The sequence below is a fragment of the Lactuca sativa genome, chromosome 7 (genome assembly GCF_002870075.4).
Source record: "Lactuca sativa cultivar Salinas chromosome 7, Lsat_Salinas_v11, whole genome shotgun sequence".
Lineage (NCBI taxonomy): Eukaryota > Viridiplantae > Streptophyta > Magnoliopsida > Asterales > Asteraceae > Lactuca > Lactuca sativa.
The window spans coordinates 94,189,576-94,212,750 of NC_056629.2; the positions used below are offsets into that span (position 1 = coordinate 94,189,576).

At 39.1% G+C, this 23,175-nt stretch overlaps 1 protein-coding gene across 1 annotated transcript; it reads right to left on the reverse strand.

Annotated features, from left to right (window-relative positions):
• Nucleotides 1-3,897: 3,897 nt before the first annotated feature.
• On the reverse strand, nucleotides 3,898-4,731 carry LOC111912344 (uncharacterized). The gene is made up of 3 exons (XM_023908077.1): nucleotides 4,318-4,731; nucleotides 4,153-4,215; nucleotides 3,898-4,065 (listed from the first exon to the last, which is right to left on the reverse strand). The coding sequence occupies exons 1-3, from the start codon at nucleotides 4,729-4,731 to the stop codon at nucleotides 3,898-3,900; spliced, it is 645 nt and encodes a 214-aa protein (XP_023763845.1).
• Between the last annotated feature and the right edge of the window lie 18,444 nt (nucleotides 4,732-23,175).

The following is a 23,175-nucleotide window of genomic DNA, read 5'->3' on the forward strand; positions in this document are numbered from 1 at the left end:
AAAACTAGCTAGGACAAAAATATGACAAGTAAGCAAGTAAAAGATTGGATTAAATTCAAAGAAGTGGAATTGGTTGGTTTTGGGGAACACCTCATGGATGATATGATTGACTTATCATTAGACCTAATGGAATAACACTTGTGAATTGGTTTAACTTGGCTATAGCAATTCATAAGCACAAATTGCCTCAATTCTTCTTAGAAATCAAAATGGTTAGAGGAGCTCTTAACACATTTCTTTAATTGAAGTCACAAGATCAATGAAGCATAAAATCTTGTGAAAATCAAGTAGCTTTAAGTTGTAAGAGTCACCAAGTCCAAAAGATAATCAAATGCTTACATTATCATTATGGAGGAAACATTTCCATGGTCTAAATGAAATGAAAACAAACATATAAACCATTTGTGCTTACTAATTTGAAGGTCTATTACTTAACCAAGAAATTAATCAACAAAAACAAGCATTCATTCATCCAAGCTCATGATCAAAGATAAATAAACACAACAAGATGTTTAACTAGAAAACATTTCCATAAACATCAAACACAAATGTAATGATAAGTCTTCAAAGCAAATAATCATCCATGGGTTAAACCCTAATCAACCAAATGAAAATTTAGCCAATCATGGCCAAAGTAAAAGAAAAACAGTATAGTTTAGAAGTATCAAACATTGTCTTAGATGCAAGATGAAAGGAAATTACACTAATCCTGCAAAAATTCTTCAAATATTCCAAGACCCTTTGAGAGAATATTGGTGTATGTTCTTCAAGTCATCCCACCCAAGAATGGCTCTAAACTCCAGTAAAAAGGGGTTAATTTCCGGATTCAAAAAAGGTGCCAAAAGTCACCCACCAAACTTCCACAAATAGAGTCAATAAGTCAAACCCGAAATCAGCTCAGGGCAATTCACACGGACCACGTATCAGTCCACGCGGACCGTGTGGGTCACGCTGAATGTGAGAGTTGGGCCTTTAACCATGCATTTTAACCCAAACTTCACTTCATAAACTTCAGCCAACATTCATAACTCTTTAGGACCCATTTGCCATTCCAAAGCCTTCTAATGATTGACCCAATACTTCTTAAATTTTCTTGTAGCTCGATTCCGCGCCGCCTCATCATCATCCATGCCCACAAATTAGATCCAAATTGATTTCTTCTTTTACGCAAGCACCTAGCCCAATCGCACCACTTCAAGTCCACAAGCAAATCACATGCCTTCATAAGTCCCGCATCCTGCTAAGCCTCCAATAACAAATAGTCTTCGGTAAATCCTGCAATTAAGCTCAAAAGACTAGAAAGCACCCGGAAAGGAGAAAAAATGACAAAAAGAGAAAATATGCATGAAGATTGACTAAAATGAGATGGTTTTAACTAAAAATAAACTATGAAAAGAAGTAATAAAAACGAAACTATCAAATCACCCCAAGCTTGAACCTTACTTGTCCTCAAGTAAGACAAGACTAAAATGAACTTGGGACGAACTACCCTAAAAATAAAAAGAATGGATAGAACCATGGAACCTGTTCAACGTTAGTCAACATGGTTAGAATTGATCTCACTGCTATCTCACAAATTTTTCATCCGATGACAATGGGATCATAAACCACGGCCAGGACAACTCCTCTAGGTGAGTAAGGAGGGATGGTCAGTCGCAGCCTCAATGGAATATGCATACAATGAATAACACCTATAGTAGGGAGAAAGCGACTGGATGGGATCGGGTGGAGCTCTTCTTTAAGTGCACACCCTGATCTCATGTCTGCCGGCTTCTCTCATGTGTAACTAGGTTTAATCGCTCGGGCACTATTGTAGGAATCGGCTCACTTAGCGTTGACCCGAACCTCCCGTAATATCCGACTCAAGAGCCTCTCTAACATCACCAATTTTCGAAAAGAAACAAATCGATCTATATACAAATATACAATCCTAAATAAATGAATATCAAACGCCGGATGACCGAGATGTTGGAAAATTTGTTCAATAATTGAACCGGCCACCTGTCTAAGACAGTTGCAACTATTTTTTTTAAACTAGATACACCATACTTGAAGGTAATGTATTAACAATCGAAATCAAGAAAACCCTTTTACTCAAAATTTGGTTCCCAAAAGTGTGAAAGTGGAACCGAAAGGGTAGTAATATAATCCGAATGGTCTAAGTGTGAAAATGACCATGTGTGGAGCATGAAGATGTAATGTGAGCTCCTTTATAAACTTGTAATATATATTTTTTTTTATTTTTTTTATATAAACAAAAATGATGAAAATGTCCAAGTGTGGACTAAAAGACTCTCTAAAGTCCTAAGGAAATCGCAAAAAGATATGGTGATGTAAAGAGGCCGGATATGGATTCTACTCGGGGACAAGCACCAGTGCTTCATCCTAATGGTTCTAACATGATCAAGTGTGATCCTCTCGGCGGTAGTGACCGTAAGGGTATGACATTCAATGCTATAGTATATCCTACAGTCGTTAGTATTGTATGCATAGTTCTTCATGAAAACTACCTGGCCATGATCACTTATCCCGTTAAGCTACCAGCATCTGATCCCAAGTATGAAATCTCAACCTGCAGCTAGTGGTCCCGGTTCGATGGGTGAGATAGCAACAAGATCCTGGACCAATAATGATACAATAACTATGAACCTGTTCCATGGCATCCAAGATAGGTGAGAATAAACAGAAAACAAAAATGCATGAATGCTAATGCCCTAAGCTAAATGTCATGCAAAAATAAAAGATGAAAAAGAAGAAAATAAATTTTATTTTATTTTTTTAATTTTTTTTATTTAAATGCAATTTATACTAAAATGCTATGCATCCTAATTTAAAATGCATGATAAATTAAAAAGAAAAACAAATACCCCACCCCAAGCTTAGAAATAAGCATTGTCCTCAATGCTTGGGGCGAGGCGAAAGGGTGGGGTGGGGTATTCCTTTTTTAGACACAGTGTGACCCAAAATGAGACCTTGACTCACTATGAAATGACATTTCTCAAAATTCAAAACTAAGTTTTTTTCAATGCATCTTTTTAAAATTTTTGTGAGATTGGTCAAACATTCTTGAAAAGAGTTGCCATATACTGTGAAATCTTCAATAAAAACCTCAATTATGTTTTCAACGTATTCCGAAAAGATACTAACCATACAACGTTGGAAAGTGGCCGGGGCATTACATAATCCGAATGGAATTCTCCAGTATGCAAAAGTACCAAATGGACATGTAAATGTTGTCTTTTCTTGGTCCTCCGATGCCACCGGGATTTGGTGAAAACCGAAATACCCGTCGAGACAAAAATAATGAGATTTCCCGGCCAAGCTTTCTAACATTTGGTCAATGAAAGGCAATGGGAAATGATCTTTTCGTGTGCTTGCATTGAGCTTACGGTAGTCAATACATACTCTCCACCCGTTTTGCACACGGGTGGGGACCATCATACCTTTGTTGTTTTCGACCACCGTGATTCCCTTTTTCTTTGGCACGACTTGAACCAGACTTACCCACTTGCTATCCGAGATTGGATAGAACATCCGCGCATCTAGGAGCTTCAAAATATCTTTCTTGACCACTTCCATCATTGGCAGATTTAACATTCTTTGTGCGTCCCTACTTGGCTTGCATTCATCCTCCATTAAGATCTTGTCCATACAAGTGGAGGGACTCAATCCTTTAATATCCACAATCATCCAACCCATGGCTTCTTTATGTTCCCTCAACACCTTAAGGAGCTGTTCTTCTTCACACTTGGTTAGGTGAGTTGAAATGATGACGGGAAGGGTCTCGTTGTCTCCCAAGTACACATACTTCAAATGTTGAGGAAGGACCTTCAATTCTAATTCTGGCGGTTGGACAAGGGAGGGTGGCAATCTCGTGTGAGTTTGAGGTAATTCAATTTACTTCACACTAAATTGGGTGGTCTTCTTGATCTCCAAAATGTTGACTAATCTTTCAATTTCGGGGTCTAGCGAATAGAACTTCAATTTCTTGGCTAATTTTGCACAATCAAACCCCTTGATCAAAACCATCTCTAACATGTCATCATCACACAACTCGAACAATTCCTAAGTCAATGGTTCGACAACATCTATGAAGCACAAGGATGAAACATCACTAGGATACCTCATAGCATCATAAATGTTAAAACTTACTGTTTCACCATCAAATTCCATGGTTAAGCTTGCCGCATACACATCAATCTTTGTTCTAGTCGTCTTCAAGAATGGTCGCCCAAGTAAGATTATACCCAATTTTGAGGATACTTGTTCATCTAGGTCAATCACATAGAAATCTGTCGGGAAGACCAATTAGTTTACTTGTACTAGGACATCTTCCAAAACACCTCTAGGAAAGACACTTGATTTATCCGCAAGAGATATTATGACACCAGTTTCACTTAAGGGTCCGACATTTAATGATTCATACACCGAATAGGGCATGACATTGATAGAGGCACCAAGATCAAGCATAGCACTACTAAAAGTGACATCTCCAATCTTGCAAGGAACCATGAACATTCCGGGATCTTTGCATTTGGGTGGAAGTTTCCTTTGTAAAACCGCGGATGCATTTTCGTTCATCGAGATTTTCTCATTCCCTTTCAACTTTCTCTTGTTGGTGCAAAGCTCCTTCAGGAACTTTGCATATCTTGGAGTTTGTTTGATTGCATCAAGTAAAGGGATGTTTACTTCCACCTTTCGGAAGGTGTCCAAGATCTCTTTCTCCTCCATATTCTTCTTTGAAGTTGCAAGTCCGAGGGGAACGGTGGGTGAATGGCTATTGGTGTCACTAGAGGAGTAGTCTTCTTTGGGGCTCCGGCTTGTATGTCATTCTTGGTTATGGGATCCTCAATGGGGATAATCTCCATTCCTCTTCTTCCCTCGGCTTCTTCTTTGAACTATTTTCTTCGGCTTGTTTGCCACTTCTCAAGGTCACCACATTCTTTTCGGTTTGAGAAGGGAGTTTACCACAGGATTCCAACTTGCTTATAGATGTAACTATATCTCCCATTTATGCTTCAAGGTTGAGATACTAGTCCTTTTCTCTTTTTGGAATTGTTGGGTACTAGTGGCTAAAGATTTGACAATGTCTTCAAGAGACATTGTGACAACCCGAAATTTCCATTCTGAACAAACCATATCAAGCCAATAGAAGTTAGAACAATTATAGTGAAATTCCCGACTTTGAGTATAAGTTTGAGCATTTCAGGTTTAGCACATAAGGAGATATCAGGAGAGTGGATGCACTAGGGTTTTGTGCAACATTGTTATTCCAATACTCTATGCTATTAGAGTTCATTCCGGGAATAAAATATTTTCTGCCAAAAATATCAGGACTATATATAGAAATCTGAACCATATTCATTCATTAGTTGCATTTCCAACTAGAGAAAAGCCGAATTCTCTCTCACGGATCTTCGGGTTTTTATCCCAAACCGTGAGTACTTCTATCTAGTTATATTATATAACTTAGATTGTATTTTATAACATCAAAATCGGATCAAAACCCCAAGATTTGGGAGTTTACCGCCCAAGAACACTTGGGGAGTAAACTCCATTTTAAGGGCCAAAAGTGTCCCAATGTCCCTCAAAGCCTTGGAACTCAAACTAGAAGCCACCATTGCATGTTTAGGACACCAAAATCATTTAGAAACAAGGATGAAAGTGAGTTCATGGCCAAGGAAGTTCTTGGGCCGTGAACTCCATTTTTAGGTGCCAAAACACCCTAAAAACCTTCCTTAAGCCAAGAGACTAATTTAGACATGTACCTAAATGAGTTTAGGACTAGCAAACACCCTTAGAACACCAAGAGTAAGGTGTTCATGACCCAAAAAGTTCTAGGGTCGTGAACTCCATAAAATGGCGCCAAATAGTGCCATAAACTCTTGTAAAGCCTAGTACCAAAGCCTAGTTTAGTTCCTAGTTAATTTAGGGACTTGAAAACACAATAAACATCCTCCCAAGGGAGATTACGGCCGTAATCTCCAAGGGATATGGTCCCAGGGCCGTAAACTCCTAAAAGGAGTTATATTATGCCTTAAACTCTTCCAAGGACCAAGCCATTAAGTAGAAATGCTTCTTAGGACCTTATAGAGCATCAAACATCAAATGGACACATAAGTATGAGCTCACAGCCGTAAACTCATGAGTTTACGACCATAAACTCACTTAGTAGGGTTATTAGGGCCGTGAACCTCATGGTGGAGTATTCCTTGAGCCCTACACACAATAGCTTCCCCTACAAATACTTAGATGCAATCCTAGAGGCTAATAACACTTGATAAAGGTGTTTAGCATGTCCTAGGGTATCTTGACTTGTTTATTAGTTGTATATAGACTAATTTGTTACATATATGTGAATTTATATGTTAACTAGGACCATAGAGTGTGTTCAAGACTTCACTTGACACCTAGCAGTCCTACCTCTTCAGTTCATTCCAATCACTTACAACAGGTGAGATCATACCCTCTTAATCAATGTTTTAACTGTTTTTAAATGTTTTATAGGGGGGATACAAGTAGAATCATGCTAGTTACTATATCAATCACATGTGATTAGTAAGCAGCATTCAAATGATTGGCTACTCATTAGCCGTTTTACTAAACAGTTTCCTTCAATTGATTTTCATAGACATTTTATATGATTAAAACTCCTTATTAAGTTGTGCATTTTACTCTGTACGCTTCATTTCAAACTCATTTACAATTGTGTTTCAAACAAATGTTCCTTTATGCTTAAACTGTTTTATCAAACCCATGCTTTCAAACCATTTTATAGATTGACATCAAGTCGATCTTTTCTTAGATAATAATTATGTTCAAAGGTTTTACAAACTTACTTTATGCTTTTATATTATAAATTGCATGCCTATATATGTATACTTATGTAAGTAATGTTTAAAGGACTTAGGAAGGCTATCCACCCTATTTCCTTTTCACGCTTGAGATGTGGTTTGGTGGGATATCGGGTACCGTCCGAAGGTCGTTTAAATATTAGTTATATATCATGTGTACATATATAGTCATAAAGGTTCTTCCAGTTCATTCAATACCCTTGGGTAGCAAGGGTATACATCCATGTTCATACATACCAGTTACATTACTAGTAAGCTACCATAGGGGTAGTTTGGGAAGATATTAGAACCATTACTAGAACGCAATATCATACAATGAGTCAGTTCATTCATGAGTCAATACTTGCTAGATAGAGAGAGAACACACATTACAGCTAGCACACGCAGAACATTACAGTGCATTACTTTACAACTACATGAGTACGTTTACATGATTACATTTACACGAGTAGATTTACATTGATACGTTTACATAGAGATCTTGTTATAAGCATGCCTATATATGTATAGTTATATAAGTAATGTTTAAAGGACTTAGGAAGGCTATCCACCCTATTTCCTTCTCGCGCTTGAGATGTGGTCTGGTGGGATATCGGGTACCATCCGAAGGTCGTTTAAACATTAGTTATATATCATGTGTACATATATGGACATAATAGTTCCTCTCAGTCAGTTCAGTACCTTTGGGTAGCAAAGGCATATGTTCATATACTTTTACATGATTACGCTTACATGAGTACGTATACATAGATACGTTACATGATTACGCTTACATATATGTTAGTAGGACAGACATCACTAGGTGCTATAGCATGGAACGAGTTCAGGATCTAACTATACCGATGAATCGCAACACATTGTGATAGTTATATCGGGTATACATGATCATAGTAATGTGGATGTTCACGGCTTGCATATACGCAGGGGTGGTGTAAAGGTCCCAAAATCCCTTTGACAGGGGAGCGTTTAGCCCAGGATCTAGCCATCACATTATGCCTTATACCTCAAATAAGGCAATAGGAGTACAGAGGCAGTCACTTATTACAAATACTGCAGTACTTACGAGATTACCCTAGACTTAAGGTAATTAGTACGATTGTAGTTCAACACTACACCATAGTACTATTTCATTTTCCCATTACATTCACTTCGTGAACATTCACACGATGCACGGTAATGTAGAAACTATATTTTTGGTTAATGATAGTCAGACTTGGGAAAGTACACACTCTCACAAGAGACACACACATAGATACTAGATGCCCTTGTAGAAGGCTACATATAGATCAGTTAAGTCTTGGTAGAAGACTCCCTGTTATAATAGTAGGAATCATAGGGATTTCTAGAGTTTTTCAAACGTTTACAGTTGTTTTACATACATTTTCAATACTTACAATTCTTATACATACAAATTCTTACATACAAATTAAGACGCTAAAATACTTATGATCTCACCAGCTTTAAAGCTGATACTCTCTTTCAAAATAACTTGTATCCTCAGGTCAATCATAGACAGGTACCGATGCAAGGTTTAGAGAAGATGGAGCTCGTTCAAGACTCATCTTTCATTTTGATTTATGCTTTAGTGTTTATCAAAATTTGACAGAACACACTTGTATAATAATTATATTATTAATGCAATGGATGATGTTGTTGCTTGTTTACTACTTTACATTGTTGTGATACTGTACATGACGTCCTCCGCCCCAGAACGTTTCCGCCGTTCTTGGTTTTGGGGTGTCACAGACATTCCGGAGCTACTTGGTTGAGATTGAGGAGGTTGTTGTTGATGATCTGGAGGGTGCGGTTTGGGTTGATAGTGTGGTTATTGATGTTGGTAATGAGGTTGTGGTGGTGAATAGGATGGTCTAACCAGTGCATTTTGAGGCAATGGTCTTGGATTGTAGCTCATGTTGGGATTTGGCTTCCAACTTGAATTATATGCATTTTGGTAACCGGATGGTTTGTTGTGGTAGTTTTAGAACTCTCGAGTGGCATTCACATGCTCCGCATCTTCTTGAAGGATGGGACACATATCCGTAGGATGTCCCATTGTTGCACATATTCCACAAACCATCACTTGTGGAGTTTGTCCCATGGCTAGCTTTTGGACAACGGAGATTAGATCTTTAATTTGAGACTCAAGATTTGATGTTCCCACTTAATTGACTTTGTGTTGTGCGTCTCTCTTCATTTCTTGGCGCTGGCCAAAATGTTGAGAATTCGCGGCTATGGTGTCGAAAAGTTGTCTTGTTTGTTGTGGAGTTTTACTAAAGACATCACCACCATTTGAGGCATCAACTAGTCTTCTCTCCATTGGCAACAATCCCTCATAGAAGTGTTGAATGAGGAGTTGTTCCGGAATTTGGTGTTATGGGCAACTATAGCACAAGTTGTTGAACCTCTCCCAATAATCATGAAAAGTTTCATTTTGACCTTGGCGGATTCCACAAATCTCATTTCTAAGACTTGAGACTCTTGAGGCGGGATAGAACTTATCAAGGAAAGCTCTTGCCATGTTGGTCCATGAGTTGATCGACCCCAGTGGAAGATAGAATAACCAATCTTTTGCTCTATCGGCCAATGAAAAGGGGAACACCCTTAGCTTGATTTGGTCATCGGTTGACCCTTGGGGCTTCATGCTAGTGCAAATGATGTGGAACATCTTCAAATGCTTATGAGGGTCTTCATTCTCCAATCCATGAAAATTTGGTAGGTGATGGACTAAACTTGACTTCAACTCCGAGCCTCCTTCCAAAACCGGGTAATTGATACCGGTTGGAGTTTGTGTAACATTGGTCTCCATCATTTGCCTTAAAGTTCTTTCGGGAACTTCACCTCCGTCCGCCATTGCAATTGGTTCAATAATGGGTGGATTTTGTTGTAGGGGTGGTGTTTCCAGAATTTCTTGACGAGGGTCGGGACTAGAATCGGGTTCTATATCACTTAATGAAGCGATTTCAACCTCAGGGTGCCCGTGGGGGTTAGAAGTTTGACCATGTTCAACTCGTTTTTCCTTCGCCAAACACCTTGCTTCTTTTTCGATTTCTGGGTTGTAAATCAAGTCACCTGTACGCTGAGATCTGGGCATAGAGAAACAAATTGATTAAAAATAAACTAATCCCCGACAATGGCGCCAAAAATTTGGTGGTTGTCGAGGCCAACAAAATTAATATCCTAAAAATTACACATTAAAATAGAGTATAGTGGTAAGGGATCGTATCCACGGAGATTGGTTCAGTTTATAACTCTATGAAGAAATCTCTTTGTAAAATTACTTGTAAGATAACAATAAAAAAATAAAAAATAAAAAGGGGGGTGTTTAGTTCTTTCGAGTGTTGGACAAAATTTTAAACTAGCTAGGATGAAAATATGACAAGTAAGCAAGTAAAAGATCGGATTAAATTCAAAGAAGTGGAATTGGTTGATTTTGGGGAACACCTCATGGATGATATGATTGACTTATCATTAGACTTAATGGAATAACACTTGTGAATTGGTTTAACTTGACTATAGCAATTCATAAGCACAAATTGCCTCAACTCTTCTTAGAAATCAAAATGGTTAGAGGAACTCTTAACACATTTCCTTAATTGAAGTCACAAGATCAATGAAGCATAAAATCTTGTGAAAATCAATTAGCTTTAAGTTGTAAGAGTCACCAAGTCCAAAAGATAATCAAATTCTTACATTATCATTATGGAGGAAACATTTCCATGGTCTAAATGAAATGAAAACAAACATATAAACCATTTGTTGCTTACTAATTTGAAGGTCTGTTACTTAACCAAGAAATTAATCAACAAAAACAAGCATTCATTCATCTAAGCTCATGATCAAAGATAAATAAACACAACAAGATGTTTAACTAGAAAACATTTCCATAAACATCAAACACGAATGTAATGATAAGTCTTCAACGCAAATAATCATCCATGGGTTAAACCTTAATCAACCAAATGAAAATTTAGCCAATCATGGCCAAAGTAAAAGAAAAACAATATAGTTTAGAAGTATCAAACATTGTCTTAGATGCAAGATGAAAGGAAATTACACTAATCCTCCAAAAATTCTTCAAATCTTCCAAGACCCTTTGAGAGAATATTGGTGTATGTTCATCAAGTCATCCCCCCCAAGAATGGCTCCAAACTCCAGCAAAAGGGGGTTGATTTTCGGATTCAAAAAAGGTGCCAAAAGTCACCCACCAAACTTCCACAAATAGAGTCAATAAGTCAAACCCGGAATCAGCTTAGGTCAATTCACGCGGACCGCGTATCAGTCCACGCGGACCGCATGGGTCACGCTGAATGTGAGACTTGGGCCTTTAATCATGCATTTTAACCCAATCTTCACTTCTTCAATTTCAGCCCACATTCATAACTCTTTAGGACCCATTTGCCATTCCAAAGCCTTCTAATGATTGACCCAATACTCCTTAAATTTTCTTGTAGCTCGATTCCGCGTCGCCTCATCATCATCCTTGCCCACAAATTAGATCCAAATTGATTTCTTCTTTTACACAAGCACCTAGCCTAGTCGCACCACTTCAAGTCCACAATCAAATCACATGCCTTCATAAGTCCCGCTTCCTTCTAAGCCTCCAATAACAAATAGTCTTCGGTAAATCCTGCAATTAAGCTCAAAAGACTAGAAAGCACCCGGTAAAGGAGAAAAAATGACAAAAAGAGAAAATATGCATGAAGATTGACTAAAATGAGATGGTTTTAACTAAAAATAAACTATGAAAAGAAGTAATAAAAACGAAACTATCACAAATCCAAATTTGCCTATATATTTGATAATTAAATAAAATCCTACAAATTAACAGATAAATCTTTGACTTGATTAATTATTTAATTGATTAATACAGTTAATTTTTAAGTGTGTCAATGATTAATTTAGATGTTGATTAATTCTAATAATTAATGTCAAATCTTAATTGGTTTATTTAAATTAAAATAATTCTTTAATTTCAAAAATTTAATAAACTTAGTATTTTAGAAAAGTTTCTAAAATTCACCTTATACCATATATATATATATATATATATATATATATATATATATATATATATATATATATATATATATATATATATATATATATATATATGTGTGTGTGTGTGTGTGAGTGTGTGTGTATAATTTAACAATTATTATATGTGTAAGACAAAGTCAGTCAAATCGCTAGTACGCCTCATTTAAATAGCTGAACTATAAAGGGGGTATAACGAAACTGAGTATAAAATGGTAGATGAATGGGTGTTTACTCTCACACATTGCTTCCTGGTTTGGTGGAGGGTCGTTTGCCGAACGTATTTGATAGGATATAATCTCATTATTAAGTATAATGCTATAAAAGTAACTATTTTTTTATAAAATCCCATTCTTAGTTACTTTAGGAAAAATGTGAAAAGTATGCTAATCCATAAAATTGCACATTATACTTTATTAGTATTTAGTGGAGCGTGTGTGTCTAACAGGAACACTAATAGTTACAATAAAGAGTAATAATGGGCATTTCGAAAATTGTCATTGATTAGTGGAGCGTGTGTGGCTACCTGACACATTAATATGAGATGATAAATGACATCGAGATTGGCAAGCATATTTGTATGGTTCTTCACATCTTGTTTGTGATCCCCAGTATCACGGTCACAATTAGAAGGGCATAGTCTAACAGTAAACATTTCATTGATAGAATCAATAAATCTCAAAAGATGTAGGAATTTCAAAGTTCGAAATTGGTAAATTGCTTTTACCTACTTTCATAAATTTGCAATAAGATTACGTCATTCCTCTTATTAGTTGTTACTTGTTACTTTTTATCCTAGCCTTACTTATTTATTATGGGTTAAAACATTAAGGATTATTGTCATCTAACTAAAACTATTCTTTTTTCAGTATAAATGTCTACTCCTGGTGATGCTTCTGCTCCATCGTCGTCTACCCACTACTTGGATTTCTCGCTACTCTATATCGTGTCCAAGGTGACCTTTGATGGCAAACACTACAATGATTGGATGTGAAACATCAATATTGCTCTTCGATTTGAGGGCAAAGAGTATGTCCTTGAAGAAAACTCGTTGAAATCGATGAATCAAAAGCTACTCTAGAACAACTAGCCTGCTACAAGAAACACTACAATGATTCAACAAAAGTTACTTGCATCATGATCGCTATAATGGCTCCTGGGTTCCAGAGGTTCTATAAGGACTACTAGCCATATGAGATGAACAATGGCCCTGTGGAAAAGTACCACAAGAGAGCTCATCATGAGAAATATAAAGTGTTCAAGTCCCTCATGGCTTGCAAGCTGAAATAGGAAGAGTCTGTGTGCCACCACATGCAAAGAATGCAAATATAAATAGAACACCTTGTTAGGATCAATGTGAATTTTGATGAGGAGTTAACTATAGATATGGTCTTGAACTCCTTGCCAAGTTGTTATGATCAGTTCATATTGGCTTATCATTTGAACAACACAGAAACCACATTGGCCTAACTCCACAACTTGGTACACACTGTTGATTTAGGAATGAAGGGAAAGAATCCAACCCTTTCTACTAATGCTCCTGCTCTTGCCATCGGTAAATGAAAAAGGAGGAAAAAGAAGGGCGTTTCCAAAGATATGTGGAAGAACAAGACCCAGGTTGGGTCATCTAGGAATGACCGAAAGACAAGGCCTAACTCAGACATTCCAACTGTTAGTGACCCCAAAGTGGAGCTACCCCAAATACTTGTAAGACATCAAGGATGGCAAGGTGAAGCCATCGGCAACAGGTATATACACTATTCAAACTAATAAGTCACAAGATACTCGTTCTTGGGTCTTTCATATAGGATGTAGTTTTCATATTTTTTCTGATTTGCAGGCACTAAAAGCAAGTGAAGAGATGGAGCATAGGAGGATGAATCTGATCATGGGAAATAGGCAATCTTCTATTGTTACCAAGATTGGAACTTATCATCTTTTTCTTAGTAGTGAAGTTAGTTTAGATTTGATAGATTATTGGTATTCGTCTGAAATCACACGAAACATTATTTCATTTCATGCATTGTTTAGAAAAGGTGTTCGCTACTCATTTGATGATTTGAATGGTTCAATTCTAGTTGGGTGTTTACACTCAATAGAGGAGTTGTGAGTTGGAAAAGTTCCAAGCAGGAGATTGTGGCTGATTCAACACGTGATTCAAAATATATAACTGCGAGTGAAGCGTCAAAGGTGGCTATATGGTTGAAGAACTTCATTGGAGACCATGGAGTTATGCCAGCCAAAAAGGAGCCCATGTAGATTTTTTGCGATATTGCAGGAGCGGTTTCCTTGACCAAGGAACCAAGGGATCATGGAAGATCCAGACATATCAACAGAAAATACCACTTCATCAGACATTAGGTAGAAGAAGGACTCCTCGTCGTCAAGAGGGGATCGTCAGAAGAGAATCCTGCAGATCCCCTCACAAAGGGTCCGAGTAGTATTAAGCACATTAAACATACGAGGAACATTGGTTTAAAGGACGATATTAGTTTTAGTGATTAGATAGATATTTTAGAAACTTTCAACAATATAAATGTAATTGCAATTTGATGATTAAGTAGTGGAGATTTATTTATGAGTATTGTTTACTATCTTTTGTCAAATGTTTATTTTGTATTTCAAATTTGAATGTTTTACTTCCCGAATAATTGGATTATTCAAATTATCGACATTCGATCATACTTTGGAAGTAAGTAGTGAATTAAGACTGTCATGAATTGGCATGTAGATTGTCTAAGTGTTTAGGCATAGCAATGGTTTGCTACAACGTTCATGAGTACTCTTGAAATGGGAATTTAAGTATTGGATTAAACCCACGCTCATAGAATTACTTCATGGAATTTATCATGAGTAATTATGAGATGATAATATCGTATAGTCTTTAAACCAAGATATATGAGTTGTTGTTTACGAGTTGGTTGTGCATTGATAATGTGTAAACGCGTCAGTAATTTGAAGTTATAAAATGTATTGTTGTGTACGATTTGATGACTAAATAGTACAAGCATATAAGTCAAAGTTTATATGTTCCTTTTATCGCAAGGGGTAAAAGCGATATTGTAACACCGTAATTTTTCAAACAAAATTTTCATTTTAAAATCGCATACTTTTCATAACATATTGTATGGAAATCTTGTTTATTCTAATTACAAAACACAAATCCATTAATAATCCAGGATCCTCAAAACATAACTCTTTCTCCGGTATGTACAATCAAGTCGGTGCCTTCCCGCGATCCTCTGAGATACCTGAAACACATATCACAATACACGGTAAGCACGAAGCTTAGTGAGTTACCCAAAATACCACATATAACACATATTAGCCACTCGAGGCTGTAACTATGTGGACCCTCTGGTCCTAACTCTGTGGACCCTCTGGTCCTAACTCTATGAACCTTCCGGTTCTAACTCTGTAAACTCTGGAACATACACAACATAAATCACATAGAAACAATGCAATACATCACAATCACATAAATAGCATACAAGATACTCTGTCATATAATTCTATTTACCACTCTAGGTAAAGTATAGTGAGAAGACTCACCTGACCAGTAGCAAGTAAAGACCCTGCTCCCGAATCTCGAACTAGCCTCGACCTAACACAAGGGATGAATATCTCTACGTGATACTCTAATCAAAACTCTAATGACCGAAGGCTATTCTTCCTCTCTTTGACTCTTTGAAGTGGATAAAAGACCATTTTACCCCTCCATGGTCTCTACTACTTATGTTGATCACAGCCCCAAAGTCAACAGAAGTCAAACTTGAGTCAACAGTCCATGTTTGACCTGACTCGCCCGAGTGCAACCTTGCGACTCGTCGAGTCCACTTACTTTCCTCAGAAATCTCGTGACAGTCCAGCTCAGCTCGTCGAGTTTACCCCCAACTCATCGAGCTATTGCCTGATTCAGTTCCTCGGGACAAACCCTAACCAACTCGTCAAGTCGGCTCATCGAATCGGCGAGTTCATTCAGACCAAGTGATCATTCAAACGATTTAAGGTAGTTGAATCACCCAAAACGCTAGATCTACCATCCTAAGGGTCGATTTTCACGTAAAGCTGCAAGCTTTACGTTTAAACATGGCATATAAAGCTCATAATGCCAATATAACTCTAACAAGGATGATTAACTGCAATAACTCTTCTATGGTTAACTAAAGCTATAATCTTTGGGCTCTCTGGACCTCACAAGGTCCAGATCTGAAGTCTAGGACTCATGAGAGACATTATGCATACAAAGTCCCAACAATGGTGGAAGAAACCCTAATCTTCTATATCTACAAGATCTAAGCAAAATAACAAGAAAGGTGAAAGCTTTTACCTCTTAGTCAAGCCCTTGCACGAAGTTACACCAGATCCACTGATTCTCTAGCTCCCTTGATGTGTGATCTCCACTTCTCCTCAAGAGATGCACTAGTTTACTCCAAGTTTTAGCTTCTAATATTCTTATGGATCTCTATACACGTTTAGGGTTTGCTCTCAAGGAAGGGTAGCCGCAAATGAGGCTATAAGTTCCTTTAAATAGGCCTTAAACTCGGGAAATTAGAGTTTCTCTGCCCAACACCTACTCGACGAGTCCCTCCTATGACTCGTCGAGTCCATTCATTAAATTCAAGCGACCAACTCGACTCGACTCGGCGAGTTGGTCCCTCAACTCGTCGAGTCCCTCCTTAAATATCAAGATTAACATACATGATAATGTCCCTGGAAATCCGGATGTTACAATTCTGTCCCACTTGAATTAGATTTAGCCCTCGAAATCGCTCCTCCACAATATATAGATCTGATCAAATGACCAAACAACAACATCGAAAGTGTCTCCTACCACACAACTATCTTCTTTTCTGGATACCTGAATCCAAACATGAACTCCTCCCTGGAAGAGGACAGACCCATCTGCCATTATGCTACCCCTTCTGACTCTCAAGAATTTTGAACTCTAGTAGCCTGACATACAGCCAGACCGCCATCTCCAGGTGTCACCACGTTATTCGATCCTTGAATAACAAACCCCGATAGCTCACTGCCCCTATGATTCTCTAGTGGGGACTGATAAAACAAGTCCATGCCCCAAACTGGCTACCGATCACTCGTCCCATACATGATAAACAATCCAGATCACATACCAAGGAATGGAAGCATCACATAGCACCAGGGACTCATCCACTAAACTGCAATCAAACCCCAGCTCCCTTCTCCAAATCCCTTTGAACACTGAGTACCAGGTCATCTCCCAACCTAGCAGTTGATCCTCCGAAGGTTACCCATTGCATACCTCAACATGTCTCACTGACTTCCTTTCCACACTAGCTCTCTTGGCCCAATGTGACACACAAGTTACGAAGTTCGCTTTTCCTCATGCGAATACGGAGTTCGTTTCACACTCGACCTCTGTCGTCTACTACTCATCAGTCCCATTCGTTTTGTGGTTTTCTCACACCAACGAATTGACCCACTCAGGTCTAAGCCACCAGATGGAAACAATACCCCCTTCCAAATGAAATTCAGCTCTGAATCCGGAATCTCATTCTACCTACTCATCGCGCTACCAAAGCCAAACTCAAACTCGAGAGTTTGATCTGACCCAGAGCTGGAACCACTCACCCCAATGAACCACTCAACTCATGACTCATGACCCGCAACCTATGCGTACCTCACTGATTCACTTCCCTTGGCCACGAAAACCACTACTCCATTCAGAATATAATGACTTCTGACAAACATGGAGACCCCAGTCTCACCCCTGGTTCGACCTCGGGCTTCCACAAGTCAAATATTAGGGCTACCAAAGCCTAAAACTCTTCTGTGTTAAGCTCTGATCAGAGAGCATTTCATCACAACATTCTCCCGCTGACTAGTGGGTACTACGGCTCCCCGTAGTATCACAACGACCTCTCACTGAATAGTGATACTACGGCTCCCCGTAGCATCACTACACCCCTCACTGAATAGTGAGTACTACCGCTCCCCGTAGCATCAGCATAACCTCTCACTGAATAGTGAGTACTACGGTTCCCCGTAGCATCATCACACCCCTCACTGAATAGTGAGTACTACGGCCCCCCGTAGCATCACCACAACCTCTCACTGAATAGTGAGTACTATGACTCCCCGTAGCATCACCACACCCCTCACTGAATAGTGAGTACTACGGCTCCTCGTAGCATCACCACAACCTCTCTGCACTGACTCATTGAAACCGCAGCTCCCTGCAGTCTTACTACATTTACTCTTACCACTTCACAATCTCATCCTGGGGTTGACACTACACTACGATCATTAACTAATGCTCTGCGGCCCAACACAGATAGGTACACACACACCCATCCAAGCTAAGCATCACTACTTCGGACAACCACCATCGTGACAAATCCTCTTTTCCTCGATGCAATTCACATTCTCAAATAAATCCATTTGATGTCAATTAGTTGAAGGGCCCCCACCCGAACCATAGACACTTGATACACCACTCATCCTTTCAAACTAAAAACTCAAAATAATCCGAGATTTAGGACATTAAACTCGGATACCCCGGAATACCATCACAACGCCTCGCAGTGTCTTGACTCCACCACTGATCTCATACTCATGGCATCATACTCAGATACATCATTGCTTCCTCGAAATCTCGCAACCAATCTTTCTCTTGTGTCACTTGTAACCTCGGAATACTCCATCTTCCAAATTAAAACTCATAGAAATTGCCAACGAATCAGAACACGAAGATGACAATCTGAAACCTCCTCCTCTAATGCTCAAAGCTAATGTAAGAATACTCATAATCACCCTAAATTTGGTTGCCCAATCAACTTCTTCCCTTCCCATATTGCATATAATAGCACATACTCTGAACCAGAAATTCTCAACCGCCGAACTAACCTTGCAAGCCAACCACCTCGAATTCACCATTTTAACCTTGAAGGATTCCTAACCACCACAAGGTCTCCGACCAATGGCCACTTGCCGTGGAGACACTCATCCTTTCTCAAACACGTACCACATGCACTATCTCGCTCTGCACCTCTCCTTGACCACCAATAACCCTGGTCTCAGGAATTCTCACCGCAAGCATCTCTATCCAGTTCTCTAACCGCTCTTGAATAATTCTCTGATCTCCTCAAAAGTACCCGGTTCTCCCCCACTCAGGGTTCGATCCATCACCAATTGGTTCGCCAACAATCTAACCCACATACTATTTTTACCAATAACATCACGCCTACTCTTGGAAGGTGATACGTAATGCTCGATGATCTCCCTGATGGAGGTCAAACAATTCCAAATACTCTGAATCTCCGATGAAATCCTCAGAAGCTTCTCATCATGACTACCTCTAGTCATTCAGAATCTCGCACCATCCCACTACCGGACATCTCAATTGTGCATTCGTAACCCTGACCCCCAGTCTGAAAATAACAAACTAACATGTTCCTCATCCTCGACTATTCAACCAACGTTCCATCACGTGGGTTGTAATAAGAGTGGATTCATCGTTACCACACTCGATACTCATCATAGACAATAAGAGCGACCGCCCCAATATCCTCTTATTGATCGTCTTCCGCTGCAACTAATACATGCCCCACTATGCTCAGATAGGGTGTATCCTTGTCCTTAACCATCTCAGTCCCCGCTGACAACCTGCTCAGGCTCTAACATTACTTTTCAGTAGACATACTGCCAAATACTCTGATGAAAGATCGTAACCAAAGCTACCCCACAGTGCTCACCCCCAACCTTGGAACCCGAAAATCTAAATACCTCTCCTGTTTCCCATAGGAACGGAAATAGCACCGCTCAGGTCACAGAAAATGAAATCTCCACCATCGGCCAGTTGCTCAACTCATGCCATAATCCTCCATAACCGCCATCTCTACTCATTCCTGAGTCTTGCGACTCCAATTGGCATCTCACCAACAATCCCTCGGGGCTAACCTAATTTCCCTTTTAATGGATGCTCCACTAAAACTCATTCATCATGGCCCTCTGGCCCCATACTCTTTTACATATGATCTCGGTCTTACCAATCACCATGGAATAACTGGTAGAACCAATAACACTAACTGTCACAGGTCATGGTACTCGAACCATGTGGCTACCTCTCAATCTACTATGAATCATGGTACCCGAACCATGTTATCTTTTCTCAATCCGCTACAAATCATGGTACTCGAACCATGACATCACCTATCGATCTGCTACAAATCATAGTACTCGAACCATGGAATCCCCTCTCGATTTGCTACAAATCATGGTACTCGAACCATGAAATCACCTCCCGATCTGTTGCAAATCATGGTACTCGAACCATGGAATCACCTCTCAATCTGCTGCAAATCATGGTACTCAAACCATGGAATCACCTCTCGATCTGCTGCAAATCATGGTACACAAACCATGAAATCACCTCTCGATCTGCTACTTCAAACCTCCGGAATGTTCCCTGTATCGAGTATGGGTCCTCTTCTTTCAGTAGTATGGGCCCATACTACCTGCCACATCTACCCATACTTTCCACACGGACCATCCCCGAGTCCCTAAGTAGCTGCTCGACCTTCTCAATCACCAACCCCGTCATGCGTTTTCGCTCCTCTGCGGATTATCCAACTCTGTCAGTGTACTCATCTGACTAGGGTCACCCTTTCCTAGGCTCTTCCTAGGTTCTCACACTTCTCCGCCATCAGCTGCTAAAGAACTCCTTATGATGCCAGCCATCTACCTCCTGAATATCGTCATATTCACTTAGTAGCTGACTCTCATCATCAAGAGTTCCACAAAGCACGAAGCAAGCAGCATTCGGGCATCAAATAATCTCTACTAACATGTAAAACCACTCTAGTCTATTATCCTACTTTCTCTCCTCCTACACGTAGGATACCACCAAACTCAAGCGACTTCACCCCCACGTGGGCATCTGACTACCCTCTCAGTAGACTCCACAAATTCTCATCTAGTTATCTCTCCTAGATTACTCCTCTACTCAAATCCTTCTCTAAAAAGGATTCCTGCTGGATACTCTTACTCAGCACATTACAGATAACAGTAACTCCTAGGATAAGGCATCACAAATCAGGCCACTCTAGTCCTAACATATGAAACACCTAGCCTATCTCTAACATGCATAATATCTCATAGCATATCTCATAAATATCTCATAATACAAACTTAAGGGTATTTTGGGAAATCACCGTTCGGGCTCTGGCTGATTGTACACACTGATCCTTCTCTTTTTCTCTTAGAAACTCTTGTCTGCTTTAGAAAAAATAATTTCTTTGAAATTTTTTCTCAAATCCTCAGTTTGAGTCCAGATCTACCCAAAGGCGCATTCGAATCCCTCAAACCAAGGCTCTAATACCAACTTGTAAAACCGTAATTTTTCAAACAAATTTCTCATTTTAAAATCGCATACTTTTCATAACATATTGTATGGAAATCTCGTTTATTATAATTACAAAACACAACTCCATTAATAATCCAGGATCCTCAAAACATAACTCTTTCTCTGGTATGTACAATTAAGCCGATGCGTTCCTGCGATCCTTTGAGATACATGAAACATATATCACAATACACGGTAAGCACGAAGCTTAGTGAGTTCCCCAAAATACCACATATAACACATATTAGCCACTCGAGGTTGTAACTCTGTGGACCCTCTGGTCCTAACTCTGTGGACCCACTGGTCCTAACTCTGTGAACCTTCCGGTTCTAACTCTGTAAACTCTGGAACATAGACATCATAAATCACATAAAATAATGCAGTGCATCAATATCACATAAATAGCATACAAGATACTACGTCATATAATTATATTTACCACTCTATGTAAAGTATAGTGAGAAGACTCACCTGACCAGCAGCAAGTAAAGACCCCGCTCCCGAATCTCGAACTAGCCCCCGCCTAACACAAGGGATGAATATCTCTAAGTGTTACTCTAATCACAAATCTAATGACCGAAGGCTATTCTTCCTCTTTTTAACACAAGGGATAAAAGACCATTTTACCCCTCCATGGTCTCTACTACTTATGTTGATCAAAGCCTTAAAGTCAACAGAAGTCAAACTCGAGTCAACAGTCCATGTTTGACCCGACTCGCCGAGTGCACCCTTGCGACTCATTGATTCCACTTACTTTCCTCTGAAATCTCGTGACAGTCCATCTCAGCTCGTCGAGTTGACCCCCAACTCGTGAAGCTATCGCCTGATTCAGTTCCTCGGGACAAACCATAACCAACTCGTCGAGTCGGCTCATCGACTCGGCGAGTTCATTCAGACCAAATGATCATTCAGACGATTTAAGGTAGTTCCTGTTGGATTAGTGTATAAGCCCGTAACTATATTTGGTATGTACTTGACCCGGTTGTGCATGGTCCTTTTGGGTTGCCTTCATCAAAGCAACTTGACAAGGTAATTTAAGGAGAAAGAGAGAATATTATGGTTTATTAATATATTATAAGAATAATATATTAAAGGAAAAATCATATTTATTTAATTAGTATTCTTCATAAATTAATTAGAAATTAATTTGGTGACTAAAAGAGATTAATTAAATAAAGGGGTATAAACTGTCAAATGTATGATAGTTGAGTTTTTGGCTAAGGAAACCTTATGGACTTAAGGGGGCACGAAATTATGATGGGGATCCATCGTATTTTCTTCCAATGCCTTATTCCAGAAGGTTCCTTGTGTTGCTTGGTGGTTAAGTTGTCCATTAGGGTTTAGACTGAAACCCTAGCAACCTGGAAGTATAAATAAGACCCCTACGCTATGAAAATCGGCTACACCTAATTCCAAGAGAACCCTAGGGCCGATTTTAGAATTTCTCAACCTCTCTCATATTGCCTTCTTGCTTGTGGGGTTTGTGAACCATTAGAGGAGTTACAATTGTGACTCTAAGCTCAAGATCAAGAAGACTACAAGGATTTCAAGCTATTTGATAGAGGTAAACACTTAAATCTATTTTCATGATGTTAATTTCGAATTATATATGATAGATCTAGGGTTGCAAGTCTTGAATACAAAGCCTGTACAATAGAGAAACCTAGATCCAAGCATTAGGGTTTGTATGAGCCCATAGGGTTTGTTCTTATGCATAAAACCCATCAGTGGTATCAGAGCCATGATTACTTTCAATTGTATGTGATGCTTTAACTGTTTGCTTGCTGAAAATCTTTTTTCTTGCATCTGCCCAACTCAACTCGGCGAGTTGGCCCTACTCAGCGAGTCCAGAGCTGACTCGGCGAGTTTGTGCGTCAGGCAGAGGATATTTCGGGATTTAGT

Coding starts and splice junctions, on each gene's coding strand:
- LOC111912344 (XM_023908077.1), bottom strand. CDS start 4,731: ATGGAGGAGAAAGAGATCTTGGACACCTTCCGAAAGGTGGAAGTAAAC. Junction 4,216..4,317: donor TGGAAGATGTCCTAGTACAA/GTAAACTAATTG, acceptor CCATTCTTGAAG/ACGACTAGAACAAAGATTGA. Junction 4,066..4,152: donor TGGAATTTGATGGTGAAACA/GTAAGTTTTAAC, acceptor CCATTGACTTAG/GAATTGTTCGAGTTGTGTGA.